General features: G+C 53.4%; 1 protein-coding gene across 1 annotated transcript in view; it reads left to right on the top strand.

Moving 5' to 3' along the window:
* Positions 1-12,069, top strand: part of FBLN5 (fibulin 5) — a 71,915-nt gene that overhangs the window by 36,238 nt on the left and 23,608 nt on the right. Inside the window, exons 5-6 of the mRNA XM_090272121.1 lie at positions 8,532-8,654; positions 11,808-11,924. Of these exons, the coding sequence (XP_090128247.1) occupies positions 8,532-8,654; positions 11,808-11,924 (240 nt within the window). The remainder of the gene's footprint in view (positions 1-8,531; positions 8,655-11,807; positions 11,925-12,069) is intronic.

The following is a 12,069-nucleotide window of genomic DNA, read 5'->3' as shown; positions in this document are numbered from 1 at the left end:
CCTCCTTAGCTTGGCACCTGATGCATTTCCAAGTGGGCTTCCCTCCCCGTGTGCTCCCTGTGCCCCCCCCCCCCCCCGACCCCCGCAACATGGCTGGTCATGTTAATACGCCATCTACTTCTCTTGGTTAACTCCTGTTTGTTTGTATTAGGGTACAGGCTGAGCTGCTATAACAAAGAGCCCTTCAACATACTGGTTTAGGTAAGAGAGAATTTTATATCTGTTTCATGGCGTGGTCCAGAGACAGGGGGTTCAGGACTGGTAGAATGGCTTGGCCACGCGCAATGTGTGGCTTCTACCTCTGGATCCAAGATGGCTGCTCCAGCTGTCACCATCACACCTGCATCCCAGCCAGAGGGAGGAAGAGAAGTGAGAACCGGACCACACACTCATTCTTCTGAAAGCGTGGCACAGAAGTTACCTGTTACTGTTCCTTGCATCCCACTGGCCAGGCTTAGTTGCATGGGCACATTGCACTGTAGGGAAGCTGAAGAGCAGTCTTTACTTGGGAGAATGGATGTTAGAGGACAGTCTCCAATTGTGGCAGCTTCTGCCACGTCATCCTTCTAGACTTACCCAAATATCTTCTATTCCAGGAAGCCTGTTCCTCCTGGAGGGATCCACATTCTTCTCTGCAGTGTGGCATGCACCACGCAACATTGGGGTGATCTGGTCCCTTATCTGTTCCCTGCTAGACTGTAAATGGACATGGCTCACGTCATTTGTCCTTGAATCCCTAGTAGCTGCAGCGATGTCGGTGCGTGTGAGTGTGTGCGGCATCCGTGAATCCTGCATGGCTGTGTTACCGACAGTGGGACTCGGGCGCGGGGCGCCGTGGGGTGGGGTGGGGTGGGGTGGGGGAGCTAGGGTGGTCTGGCAGGTTTGTTAGCTGTTTGGCCTCACAGGAGCTCCTTCCCCTCTTTGCCTTCCACACCGAAGAAGTCCAGGAGTCTGCTAGTGACCGCAGGGACGTGGATGGAAAAGGGCAGTTCAAATGTTTATTTTAGGTTCAAGTGATCTCATCCAACCCTGAGTGGGTCCAAAGCACGGTGTGGAGCAGGGTGCGGCCGTTTCAGCACCATGCTCTTTGGGTGGGGCCCTGGCTTCCCCCGCAGGCAGGAGGCAGGATCCCCAGAACTCTCTCTCTCTCCAGCATCATCTCCCCACCCCCACGGCCCCCATTTTTCATCTCTTCTTGCTCTCTCCTGAGGCTTCCCCTCCTCCTGAGCGGCAGCCTCAGAAGTTACCCTCTGGTGTGCTGGGGCTGTCTGCCGGAGATGGGAGCAGGGAGCGCTGGGCTGTGCCAGGTGGGTGGGGGGAGGGGAGGAGACCAGCACGGCGGGTGGGTCTCCAGATGAAACATTCCTGTTGTTCTTCACCGGCTGGCCCAGTTCTTGTCACCTGTGATGTCGAAAGAGCCACCCACCTGTCACTTTCCTCCCTTTTCCTAGGAGGCTTTGGGGTCCAGCAATGGGTACATGTGAAGGGACTGTTGTCCTACATCATTGTCCAATGTCTGGACGTGCCCACACCTGCCAGATGTGGGACAGGCTGTGTCCTCAGCGCCCTCAGCAATGCCTGCCACACACTCATTGTGGTCCACAACTGTCTTCCCCACTGGCCTGCGAGCCCTGGGAGCCTCATTCAGCACCAAGGAAGCAGGTGCTGAAAGTCAGGGTCATTCACCAGGTGACCCTGGTTAGTTGGCAATGGAGTCAGAAGTGGTGGCGGGGCTTTCTGATCGATCGCAGGCCTGGGGATGAGAACACCCACACATGTCAGTGTCACGCCCCATGGGTGACCGCCAGGAAGCGTTTGCTGCTCACGATGGGCCGACGGATTCTGTGCGGTGCGTTTGCACACCTGGGCATTCTCACCGCCGGCGCCAGGCGGCAGAGTGGGTCCCAGACCTGAAGTGTGGATCGGGCTTCTTGCTCGTGCCCTTAGAGGTCCTGCGGATGCCCATTCTCAGGCCAGGCAGACGGTGTTCCTTTTCCCTCCTCTGATGTTCTTCCCTCCTCTGATTGTTGGGAATAAACTTCTTTGTCTGCACTGTCCAGTTCTCAGGGAAGAAGGAGGGAACACCTACCTCCACCAGGCCAGGCACAGCCAGGCCTCCAGGGGTGAGCACACTCAAGTCAGGCCAAGACTGGGCTGGGAGTAAGGCCCCAGACACTACAAACTGGAGCCTGAGGCTCCGTTGGTCCTGAGCTGTAAGCCAATAGAGCCTTCATTCCACAGGAGTGAGCTATGGGCCGCAAAAGAGGTGGGGGGCCGGCTGCTTCCTCTGATGCCCAAAGCCTATCCCCCTTCCTGTCCGGCCTTTAGAAAAGCCCAAGAGCAAAGTACCTACGTTGCCCGTTGTTCCCTTCTCTTCTCTATCATGCCAGGCACTGTGAGTTGCTTAGGATGCAAGTGTGAATGAGACCCATGTCCTGCTTTCAGGAAGCTCATGGTTTAGTGGAGTAGACGGAGCCGCCCACAGCAGACGGTGTCCTGCAACGAGACGCACTTGGGCTGCGTGTGGCCAAGCAGCCTTGACGCTCTGCGTTGCCGGGGCATGAGAGAGAGCTCTGAGTTCTCTGAGGACGAGACACACTTTTGAGTAGTAGAGCCACATGATCTTTTCTGTGTCTTGGATGGTTCTGGAAGCTGTGTTTATTGTACTTCCAGGGGGAGACCCCGGGGGCCAGCGGATTACTAACGAAGTTATTACACTCCTTTAGAGGAAAGTCAGTGATGTGAAGAAAGAGGGGGATTTGGAAGGTTTCAGAAGAACTGCGTGAGTGTAGGGAGTGGCGGTGGTGGTGGGGGGCGGGGATTTGAGGGTGACTGAGGTTTCTAGCCCGGGACACTGAAATGCCACGACGCCCATCTCTGAGACAGCACCGGAGAGGCGGGTGGGATGGGGACAAGGACATCATAGACCAGGACGTGAGAATGAGGGACTCTGGAAGTCAGGCTGTGGGGGAGGAACCGGCTCCGGGGGGAGGGGGGAGCAGAAGGAGGAACCTACAGGGAGATGACAGGATGCCAGAGCTGTCGCCTTTACAGACTCTGCTCGTGAATATTCCCTCACAGAGGGGTGGTCTGCCTGCTTGCTTTAGAGTCCCAATTATGACCAACGAACAGCCTGTTCTCGTACTCTTGGGACATCTTGATGCCTGATGCTCAGGAAGGAATAGATCTGTCATCCGCCTCTTGCCACATCCACCGCCACTCTGTGACCGTCCTGGCAAAGCTGCATGGCTTGGCCACCTCACTGCCTGGTTTGAAAGCCACTGCAGGCAGCTGATGTTTACCCAGCGCTCAGAATGAAACTCGTTACTCAAGAACCAAGCAGTGTGATCCCCTTTAGTTGTGGCGTTTATTTCTCTAGAAGGTTCGAGCTAGAAGGGGCCTTGCAGACTCTCTCCTCCAAGCGCTCACTTTATGGGCAGAAAAACAGAATTCACGGAGAGGTTGGAACCTGCAGCCCAGCTGATTTCTTCTAAGAGGAAGGGATTTTTTTTGTTGCTTGGGAAAGGGACCACATATTTGTTGCCTAAATGGAGATAACAAAACGAGCAAGCTTTGTATCTTACGCTTAATATCAAGCATTAGAAAAAGTGCTGTAAACACAGAAAGGTCTGGTTCCTAATGATTGCCCAGGACCCACACACACATGGAGAGCAGATGTCTTGGGAATTCAGCAAGCGAGTTCTCAAACGCTGAGATCTTTAATTAAGCAGGTGTTTGGGAAGTAGGCCCTGTGGAGCTTCCAGCCTTGGCTGGGCTTGTCTTACTGAAAAATGGCAGTGGCCCAGCTCAGCAGCAGGCCTGAAACTGGCTTCGGTCGGAGACGCAGGAATGTGCCATTGTTATTTTCTTCTTTCTTATCAAGACCCATTAGCTTGAGCGAGGAAGGAACCAAAACGGGCTGGGAAAACATGTTGTTTCACTGGGTAAAAATTTACTACCAAGGAAATGGTTTTTGCCATGTCCAAAAAAGGGCTAGTTGAGGCCTTTGGAAAGGTGTCATCATCTAAATACTTGGGGACAGCGTCACCCAGTGAGAAAGCCTCCTTTTGGCCGATGGCTGTTCTCACATAAGAGCAGAGACCCTGTGCCGCCAAGGTTGCGGGCAGAGGCTCCCAGAGTCAGCCCTTTGCTCTTCGCAGTCCTGGGAAAGAGAGGACACAGGAAGAGAGAGAGCGCCGGATGGTGCCAAGGCTGAGCCGGTCTGGTTGTGGAATCTAGGGGGACACACACACGATTAGGCTTTTGGACATCTCCCAGAGATGCCAAAGTGCGGGAGGGAGACTCAGGCCCCACGAAGGACCTCTTCCTGCCTCTGTGCGCTGCTTGTCCCAGTCCGCTGGCACGTGTCTGGGGCTCTGGCTCTGGTCGAACCACAGAACGAACCATGCCTTCCAGCCCCAGGCTGTCACCTTGGTGTCTGTGGCGAATTCCAGAACAGAGCCTGCAGGAGGCAGAAACCAAGCTGCCCCGTCTTTCCCAGAGGCTAGAGGCAGCACCACACCAGGGAGGGGACAAAAGGTCCTAGGCACCTACCATGTGCCAGGTGGTGGTGAAGGGACCTGTGGGCACGTCCTTTTATGAGCTCCCCATGCGGCCAGTGAGGCAGGCTGCCCCAGCTTTATTTTGCACAACCCCCGAGGACCCACAAGGGTAATGAACTTGTTCAGTACTAGTCGGTGATGAGGTGCAGGAGCCTGGCTGTGCACCCAGCTCTGTGCAACCCCGAAATTCTTTTTCTTTAATTTTAATGTTTTCCCCACTAGCCCTTTCCGGGAAGGCTCAGCCCTTCCTCTTTTCTCCTCTTATGCTTTGGTGCTGGGAGGGTGTTCTCCCTTTGGGCATGGGGGAACCATTCGATTTTGCATTGTTGCATTTTGTTTTCCAGTTTTTGAAGGATGCTTTATTTCAATTAGAACTTGTGTTAGGAAAGCAGTTTTAGTATTTTCCCTTTAAATTATAGGACTAAACGAGGAAATATAAATTCACGTATATATGTAATATGTACATTCAAATATAAGAAATAGCTGGCATAGATCTACACACTATTTATAGTCGAACATAGTGCTGTCAGCACATGAAGTCTGTGGTCCCTACCTGCGGCCTAGAGGGCGCAGTTGATCGGTCTGGCTGACTTTCCTGAGTCAGTAGTTGTTAGATTGTGAGCATTTTCCCTGAAGGGACATCTGCGGGGATGGGGGAGGTGGCAGCTTGGACTAGGCTGGTGGGCCTGCAGGATGCTTCGTGCCCGGGCAGGCACAGTGCTGGGCTAGCCGAGCCCTGTCCTCCGGTTGCCAGGGTGCTGGTCGCTGGGACAGTGGCGGGCATTACCCCACCTGGGGAGAGAGGAGCCATGGCTTCCCTGCTTCCATCCTCCCTGGCTGCAGCTCTCAGGGCGTGGGGGGCAGGGAGCTGGTGGAGGGGCTGTCAGTAAGGTCCGCTTTGGGGACCAGTGCAGACGGAGGGACTGTGCTCGAGGCCAGCTCTCCCAAATGACCTGGCGGTGTGGGAGGGCACACACACGCACGCACGCACACACACACACACACAGCCGCAGTAGGGCATGAAGAATGAATCAGAGAGAGAGTGAGAGACGACATGACTGAATGAACATGGCATTCCTGTCTCTTAGGAGACTCTTCCTGACTATCACACAATGGGAAAGGAAGTTACAGGCACGGTTTGCGTCTGAGGACAATGACACTTGCTCAGGTTGCCATACCTTGTACTTTTCCACTGATGCAGAAGAGGACACTTAGCCAAAGAATGTCCTTGGAGCGATTCGATGCCTTTTTCCTTCTGTTATTTAAGTCAAATGTATTTCATGTAAGTGATTCAGCTGGGAGCTGGAATGTGTGCTGGGTCTCCTCACCCCGGGGGGTGCCCTTGCCGTGAGCAGGTTCGGTGTCAGCTCTGCCTGGTATGTCAGCCGGTCGTGGCTTTCTGTGGGGTGGGTTGTTTTTAAAGTCCACCCACCAGAACAGCACTGTTAGCAGGTTGGCTTAGAATAACTTTCCTGGGGTGTAAGGGCATTAATGTTTGCTATTCATGTGTTCATTCCTTCACTCACCACGTAGTTACTGAGCGTCTACTGTGGCCACGGCATTAGACCAGGTGCGTTCTGAGGATACAGAGATAGGGCACCTCCCAAACCTCCGGTGACTTAAGTTCTCCAAATACATTTATATTGACAATCCATTCAATCATAGGAAAAGTTACAGATTTAGGTTTTTTTTTAATGTACAGCAATAGAAATGCAGTATAACTGAGCTAATTCCTTAACTCAGTAAAAGCGGTGGGGCTTTTAAGAAAATGAACTTTAAAGATTTTGTGTCTAGGAACGACTGTTTTGCATGCGCACACTTAGGCCCCGCCTGCCCTGCTGAGCCCAGTCTCACTGCTCGGAAGTGTTTGGACTTCTGTGTGCGGCCCTGCGGGCACTGTGCATGTGTACGGTACCCGGACAGAGCCTTGGGAACTTGCTGTCACCAAGGCTCTCTAATGGCTCTTCTCGCCTTGGGTCTCCCTCGCCCTTCATTCCCCTCAAGGCAGGAAAAAGAGCACAAATTCCTAAGGCAATGTTGTTCCCAGGGTACCATTGCCATCCATCACTCCCTTCCGGAAAAATGTAAATATGCTCCGGCCGATAGTGGCGTTATTTATTATCCTAGGCTGCGACATGGATTTGAGCAGGCGTGGCTGCTGGCCAAGCCTTGTTCATGGTTCCCCTGGGAGGCTCTGCTGGTTGGGCAGAGCTGGGGATGGAAGGGAGGCCGAGCGCAGAGGCAGGAGCTCTGGCAGCTGAGCCCAGGGCTGGGGCTTTGCCACTGAGGCTGAACATAGTCAACGTGTCGGGGTGCAGTGGAGGCTGCCGCCACCTTGGAACCAGGTCCTTGGAGTCTGTCCATGTTTAGGGGATGAAGGCTGGCTCCGCGTGGGGCCCAGACACACGGTTATTTGGGGGGTGGGAACTGATCAGGTTTGTTGGTGTTTGACTTGTCGCTGGGGGGTGGTGGAGTGTACTGGTGTCACCTGAGCCCAGGAGATGGTTGCTCGCCTGGCCGAGGGTTTTGCTGAGTCAGTTACACTCGCTTCCTGAGCGCACAGCCGAAAAGGCCTCTGTTACAAAAGACCCTTGTTCTCAGGGACCGTACACATCAGGGCCATAGGTGCCCCCCACCCCCCACCTCCACCACGTTGCCATATGCAATGTCAAGAGGCAGACAGTTTTCCAGGAGGACCAGGGAAAGGCACCAGAACCTCCCTCCTGTCTCCTCTGCCAGGTCTGCCAGCTCCTCTCTGGAACTGGCTTGGTCCCAGGCGTTACGACCGCTGTCGTTCCTGCACAGAGTAGGTGTGCAGTCAGGCAGGCAGCTTTCCCACCTGCGAGGTGGGGGTCCTGAGCCCACCGCACAGGGTGCTGGTGAGAATCACTACGGGAACCCCGGCGAGGGCTCGGGCACACTCCACAGACTCCGTGAATCGCAGCTTTTAATGTTATTTCCTCCTGTGCAGGGGTGCGTTTGGGGGAGGCGGGGAGGGAGGGGCAGCTGAGCCAACCCTCGCTGCAGTGATGAGCGAGCAAAAGGCTCAGACAGGTGAGGCAGATGGACGACGGGACAGATGTGGGCGTCAGGCTAGGCGGATCCAGGGCTTCAGGGCGTTGTGGGAGTGTGGTATCGGGAGGTCGCATTGAAGGATTCTGAGTGCTCTCCTGTGGGGAGACAGGGAAGAAGGATTTGTTTTAGCTGAAACAGTTCGGAGTGCTGAATGTGTATACGAGACGTCTTGACAACTGTGACTATGACTTCAGCTTGGTCTTCACTATTTGAAGCCCTCACTTAAGATGGGACCGACTTGGACTCAGCGGCCTACCTCACCGCCAGAGAGAGGACGATGGGCACGTGGCTGTGTAGAAAAACCCCACGTTAGCAGAGGGCCCCAGAGATCAGCTGCAGGAGGGGAAGGAACACTGGAGGGCGCCGTGAAGCTTCCCGAAGGGGCAGGAAACCCGGGACCGAAAAATTTTTGTTGATGGATCCCCTCCCGGGATCCGATTACAAGCTTCCTTTGGCAGGGGTCATTTCTTTCTCTTCTGTGAAGTTCTTAGAGGGACCATAGCTCTGGGTACACAGTAGGTACACAGAAGACCCCTATTTAACCCGGGAATGGGCAAGCCTAAACAATACGCATTTCTAAATCAGGTAATGGTTATTATCAAGGTGAATTGCTTTCAGACAGTGCTGTGATAGGACGGCAGAAAAGAGAGCATGGATGTATCATCTCTTCTTGGCCATTTCTCCTTGTGGATTTCTGGGGAGCAGACTAGCTCTTCCCCCTCAAAAGAGGCCAGTGTCTCCTAGTGGCGCCCCTCAGGGAAGTGCTCCCTCTTCTTGGCTATCACCCAGGGACACGATCAACTGCCTACTTCCCAGCAGACAAGCAAGCAGCTGCCACCTCTGCTGGCTCTAAGCTGATGTAGGTGACATTCTTTGAAATATGTCTTGTTACAGATGTGGACGAGTGTGCAACGGATTCCCACCAATGTAATCCCACTCAGATTTGCATCAACACCGAAGGAGGATATACCTGCTCCTGCACTGACGGCTACTGGCTTCTGGAAGGCCAGTGCCTAGGTAATAGCTCTCTGGGGCTCACAGGGACTCTTGGAGGTTAACGGTTGCCAGGGAGATTGTGAAAGGTGGGCATAGCTGGGTGTCCTACGGGCAGTGGGCTTTTCTTTGCGGGGGGTGGAGCAGCTACAAGGCTGCTGAGCGTACATGTATCACTGCCCTTTAAAATCAGTCCTCACCATCATGTCATCATCAGAATTTTTTTTACCCCCACTAGAGGACATTTTTTAAAATTGCTTTTTTTAGAGAGAGAGAGAGGGGGCGAGAGAGAGGAAGAGAGAGGAACATCGATGAGAGAAGCATTGATTGGTTGCCTTCGTATGTACCCAGACCCGGGATCTGCGCCAGGACCGGGGTCATAGACATCTGGACTGGGGGCTGTACACACCCGCGCCCGGGCCAGCAATGAACCCACAACTTTGGCATGTGCCCTGATCAGGAATCAGACCCGCGACCCTTTGGAAATGGGATGATGCTCCCACCAACTGAGCCACCAGCCAGGGTCATCAGAATATTTGAGTGCATTTTTAAGGCTCCCATGTGATTTTACCTACACCATCTTCCTTCCTTCTGATAGTTTATGTCCAAGGCAGGAAGTGAGAAAGGGGAGGGTCATTCTGTCCTAGTTAGAAATAATACTAAGAGAAGAGAGCCCTTTGCCTAGTCACAGAAAAGTTTCCAATGTGGATCCATAGATTCTGAGCCCACAGCGCCTCCTCCCAATACCCACCGGGGCCACCGTCACGCCCACCCTACCAGCTGGTCTTTCTTTTTGCTGTGAAAGACTCAGTCATCGCCAGTTGAGAGTTTTGTTTCTTGCAGTTGGCATCTGCTATATGATCTCTCTGTTTATTTTTACTGAAGGGTTATTTTCCTCTCTCTCCCTCTAGTTTTTGGCCTAGCCAAGTGAATGAATTCATAGCAATCCCGAGCTGTCAGTTCCATTTCTTTTTCTAGGGTACGATTTCTATACTGTTTTCTTGGAGAAGCCCTGCCAGCTTAAATTCTCTAAGACACTGTTCTGTTGCCTGAAAGGCAGTCCTAAAGGAGCGGAGAAGCAAATCCCAACAACATCAGGGGAACAGAAAGAAGGAGGTTCATTTTTCCAAGTCTCTCTTGATTGAGACTGAATTTAGGCCAGCCCCAGGGCCGTGACAGAGCCGCCTGGGGGTCTGATAAGCCCGCGGAGACTTGGCTCGGGTCTCCTTTCCAGGCATGCCCCGACGGGCTGGCTGCACGTGGGCATTTCAACCAACCTCAGCTATTACGGAAAATGTGATGCCGCTGCTTTGAACATAAGCAGATCATTGTGAGCGAGTTATTTGTACGGGAACTCAATATGTAGAATTTCAGAGCTGGAAGGCACGTTAGATATTATGTCGTTCACCTTTTATAGAGTTGGAAACTGAGAAGCAAAGAGGAAAGACATTTTGAACAAGGCGAATTGGGTCTAAAATCTCTCGTTTCTCAATCCAAATTTTTTCCGCCACAAGGGGGCGCAAGAGAAGCTCAGGGGACAGGGACGCACAGGCTTGATGGGTTATCCAGAGGCAACCTCTCCTGATCTGAAGGGGGCCAGCCCCCAGGGCATTCCTCTACTTGAGGTGGCGGGGGTGGGGGAGTGGCGGCGGTGGGGGGGTGGGGGTGGGTTCCGCCCACAGAGTGGGAAGCCCTGGCAGGGATGCTCCTGGAGACCTAACGTGGTGCCACACCCACAGCCTGCTGACACATGAAGACCATTACTAATTGTACCTGAACTCGTGCAATCCTCTGGCCAAACTTGCCTTTCTCTTTTAAAACCCAGGTTCTGTAGCTATCCACCCCACCCCACCTCCGTGCACCTTTGGAGGCATTGCTTTTGGAGAAAAACGAGGGGCTGGGGGCTGCTTTTCCTCCAGGGTACCCCAGGACGTCCCCTCTTTTCCCTGCTGCCTCTCTGTCCTTGGTGCTGTGTGCAACTGCCCTGGGAAGGAGTCCGCCACAACTGCACAGGCCAACGTGCTTTCCAAGCAGGAGCTGCGAAGCACTCTGGGGGCAGTGGGGTGGGCTGGGTTAGAAGTCCCTAGGATTCAGAGATGAAACTGAATCCCAAGGGCGGAGCACAGCCTCTGAAGAAGATTAAACAATGGGTAAGGTGGCGGTGGGGTCCTTTCTGGCAGCAGGTGGAAGGAACTAGGCACAGAGACGAAGGTTCTGAACTGGCGTCCAGAGCCCTGGGTGGAGGAACTAGGTGCCACGGAGGGAAGGAATGTGGTCAGTGGAGAGGCAGGTGGGGATGCGATAAGAACCAGTTAGGCTCCAGTCAGGTGAGTTGGTCGCAGCAGGTGCTTGTATGCGTGAGGACTCTGTCTCCACCTGTAGGCTTCATTCAAGACATCTTATCCTATAGCAGTGAATTCTGCAGCCCCATTAGCGCATCAACTTGGGGGGTTGGGAAGTACTTTCCCCGAGGACATCAGGCTCCCCATTGACTGGTACCTGGCAGCAGGGAGGTCCTATTGCCCGCTGTGCTAAAAGGGTCCATTCATTCACAGAGCTGCTTGCTCAGCAAAGACCAGCCATGGCTTGGAGGTGTGTTTATCCAGAGCGTTATGTCTGCTCTGGTGCGAGGAGGAGATCCCAGGTGAGCTCCGGAGTCCTTGTGTGACTGGATTCATGGGTCTCTAGACCATAGCGCTATCAGCTCATCCTCACCTACGCTTACTCTTGTTCCCGACACCCGGATGCATTCATTGTTGATGGAGCTGGCGAGGAGCCTCTTGGAGTGAGACTACAGATTCCTCTCGCACTTTGAGCTAAGGTGTCCCTTCCCAAGGCAATGAAACATTTATGTAGAATCTTAGAGTCGACTCTTAATGTGATAAAAGTCTTGGAGGCCATCTTGCCCACTCCAAGCAGGAATTTCTTCTACAACTTCCAGGATGGCTTCGGGTATTCACGGGACTGAGATGGGTCAAGGAGGATTGTAGGGAGGCTGAGTTTTGGAATCCAGAGGGTGTCACACTCTCTGACACTTAGTAGGTACTGTCTTCACATTGGTCTCCCGTGGCTTCCGTTCATGATCTCGCTCCAGACGAGATGGGCAATAATGCTCCCGGGGGTGGCATCGGCGATTGAGAAGAAATGTCTCACCTTGGGTACGTGTCTTGTTTCCAGACATTGATGAATGTCGCTATGGCTATTGCCAACAGCTGTGTGCGAATGTTCCTGGATCCTATTCCTGTACATGCAACCCTGGTTTTACCCTCAATGAAGATGGAAGGTCTTGCCAAGGTATGTGACATGAACGATAACTTGAACACACTGTGAAACACTAGATGCTGTCTTCTTCAGTCTGACAGCTGGTGTTGGTGGGAAGCGCTGTTGGTTAAGCGCTTTCTGCTCATTGTCTCTGCCTGCTCATCCCCTTTGCTTACAG

Source organism: Furipterus horrens, unplaced genomic scaffold (assembly GCF_987537825.1).
Source record: "Furipterus horrens unplaced genomic scaffold, mFurHor1.1.pri manual_scaffold_3, whole genome shotgun sequence".
NCBI classification, from domain to species: domain Eukaryota; kingdom Metazoa; phylum Chordata; class Mammalia; order Chiroptera; family Furipteridae; genus Furipterus; species Furipterus horrens.
Note: the sequence above shows the minus strand (reverse complement) of the source record. Positions and strands in the feature narration are given on the sequence as shown.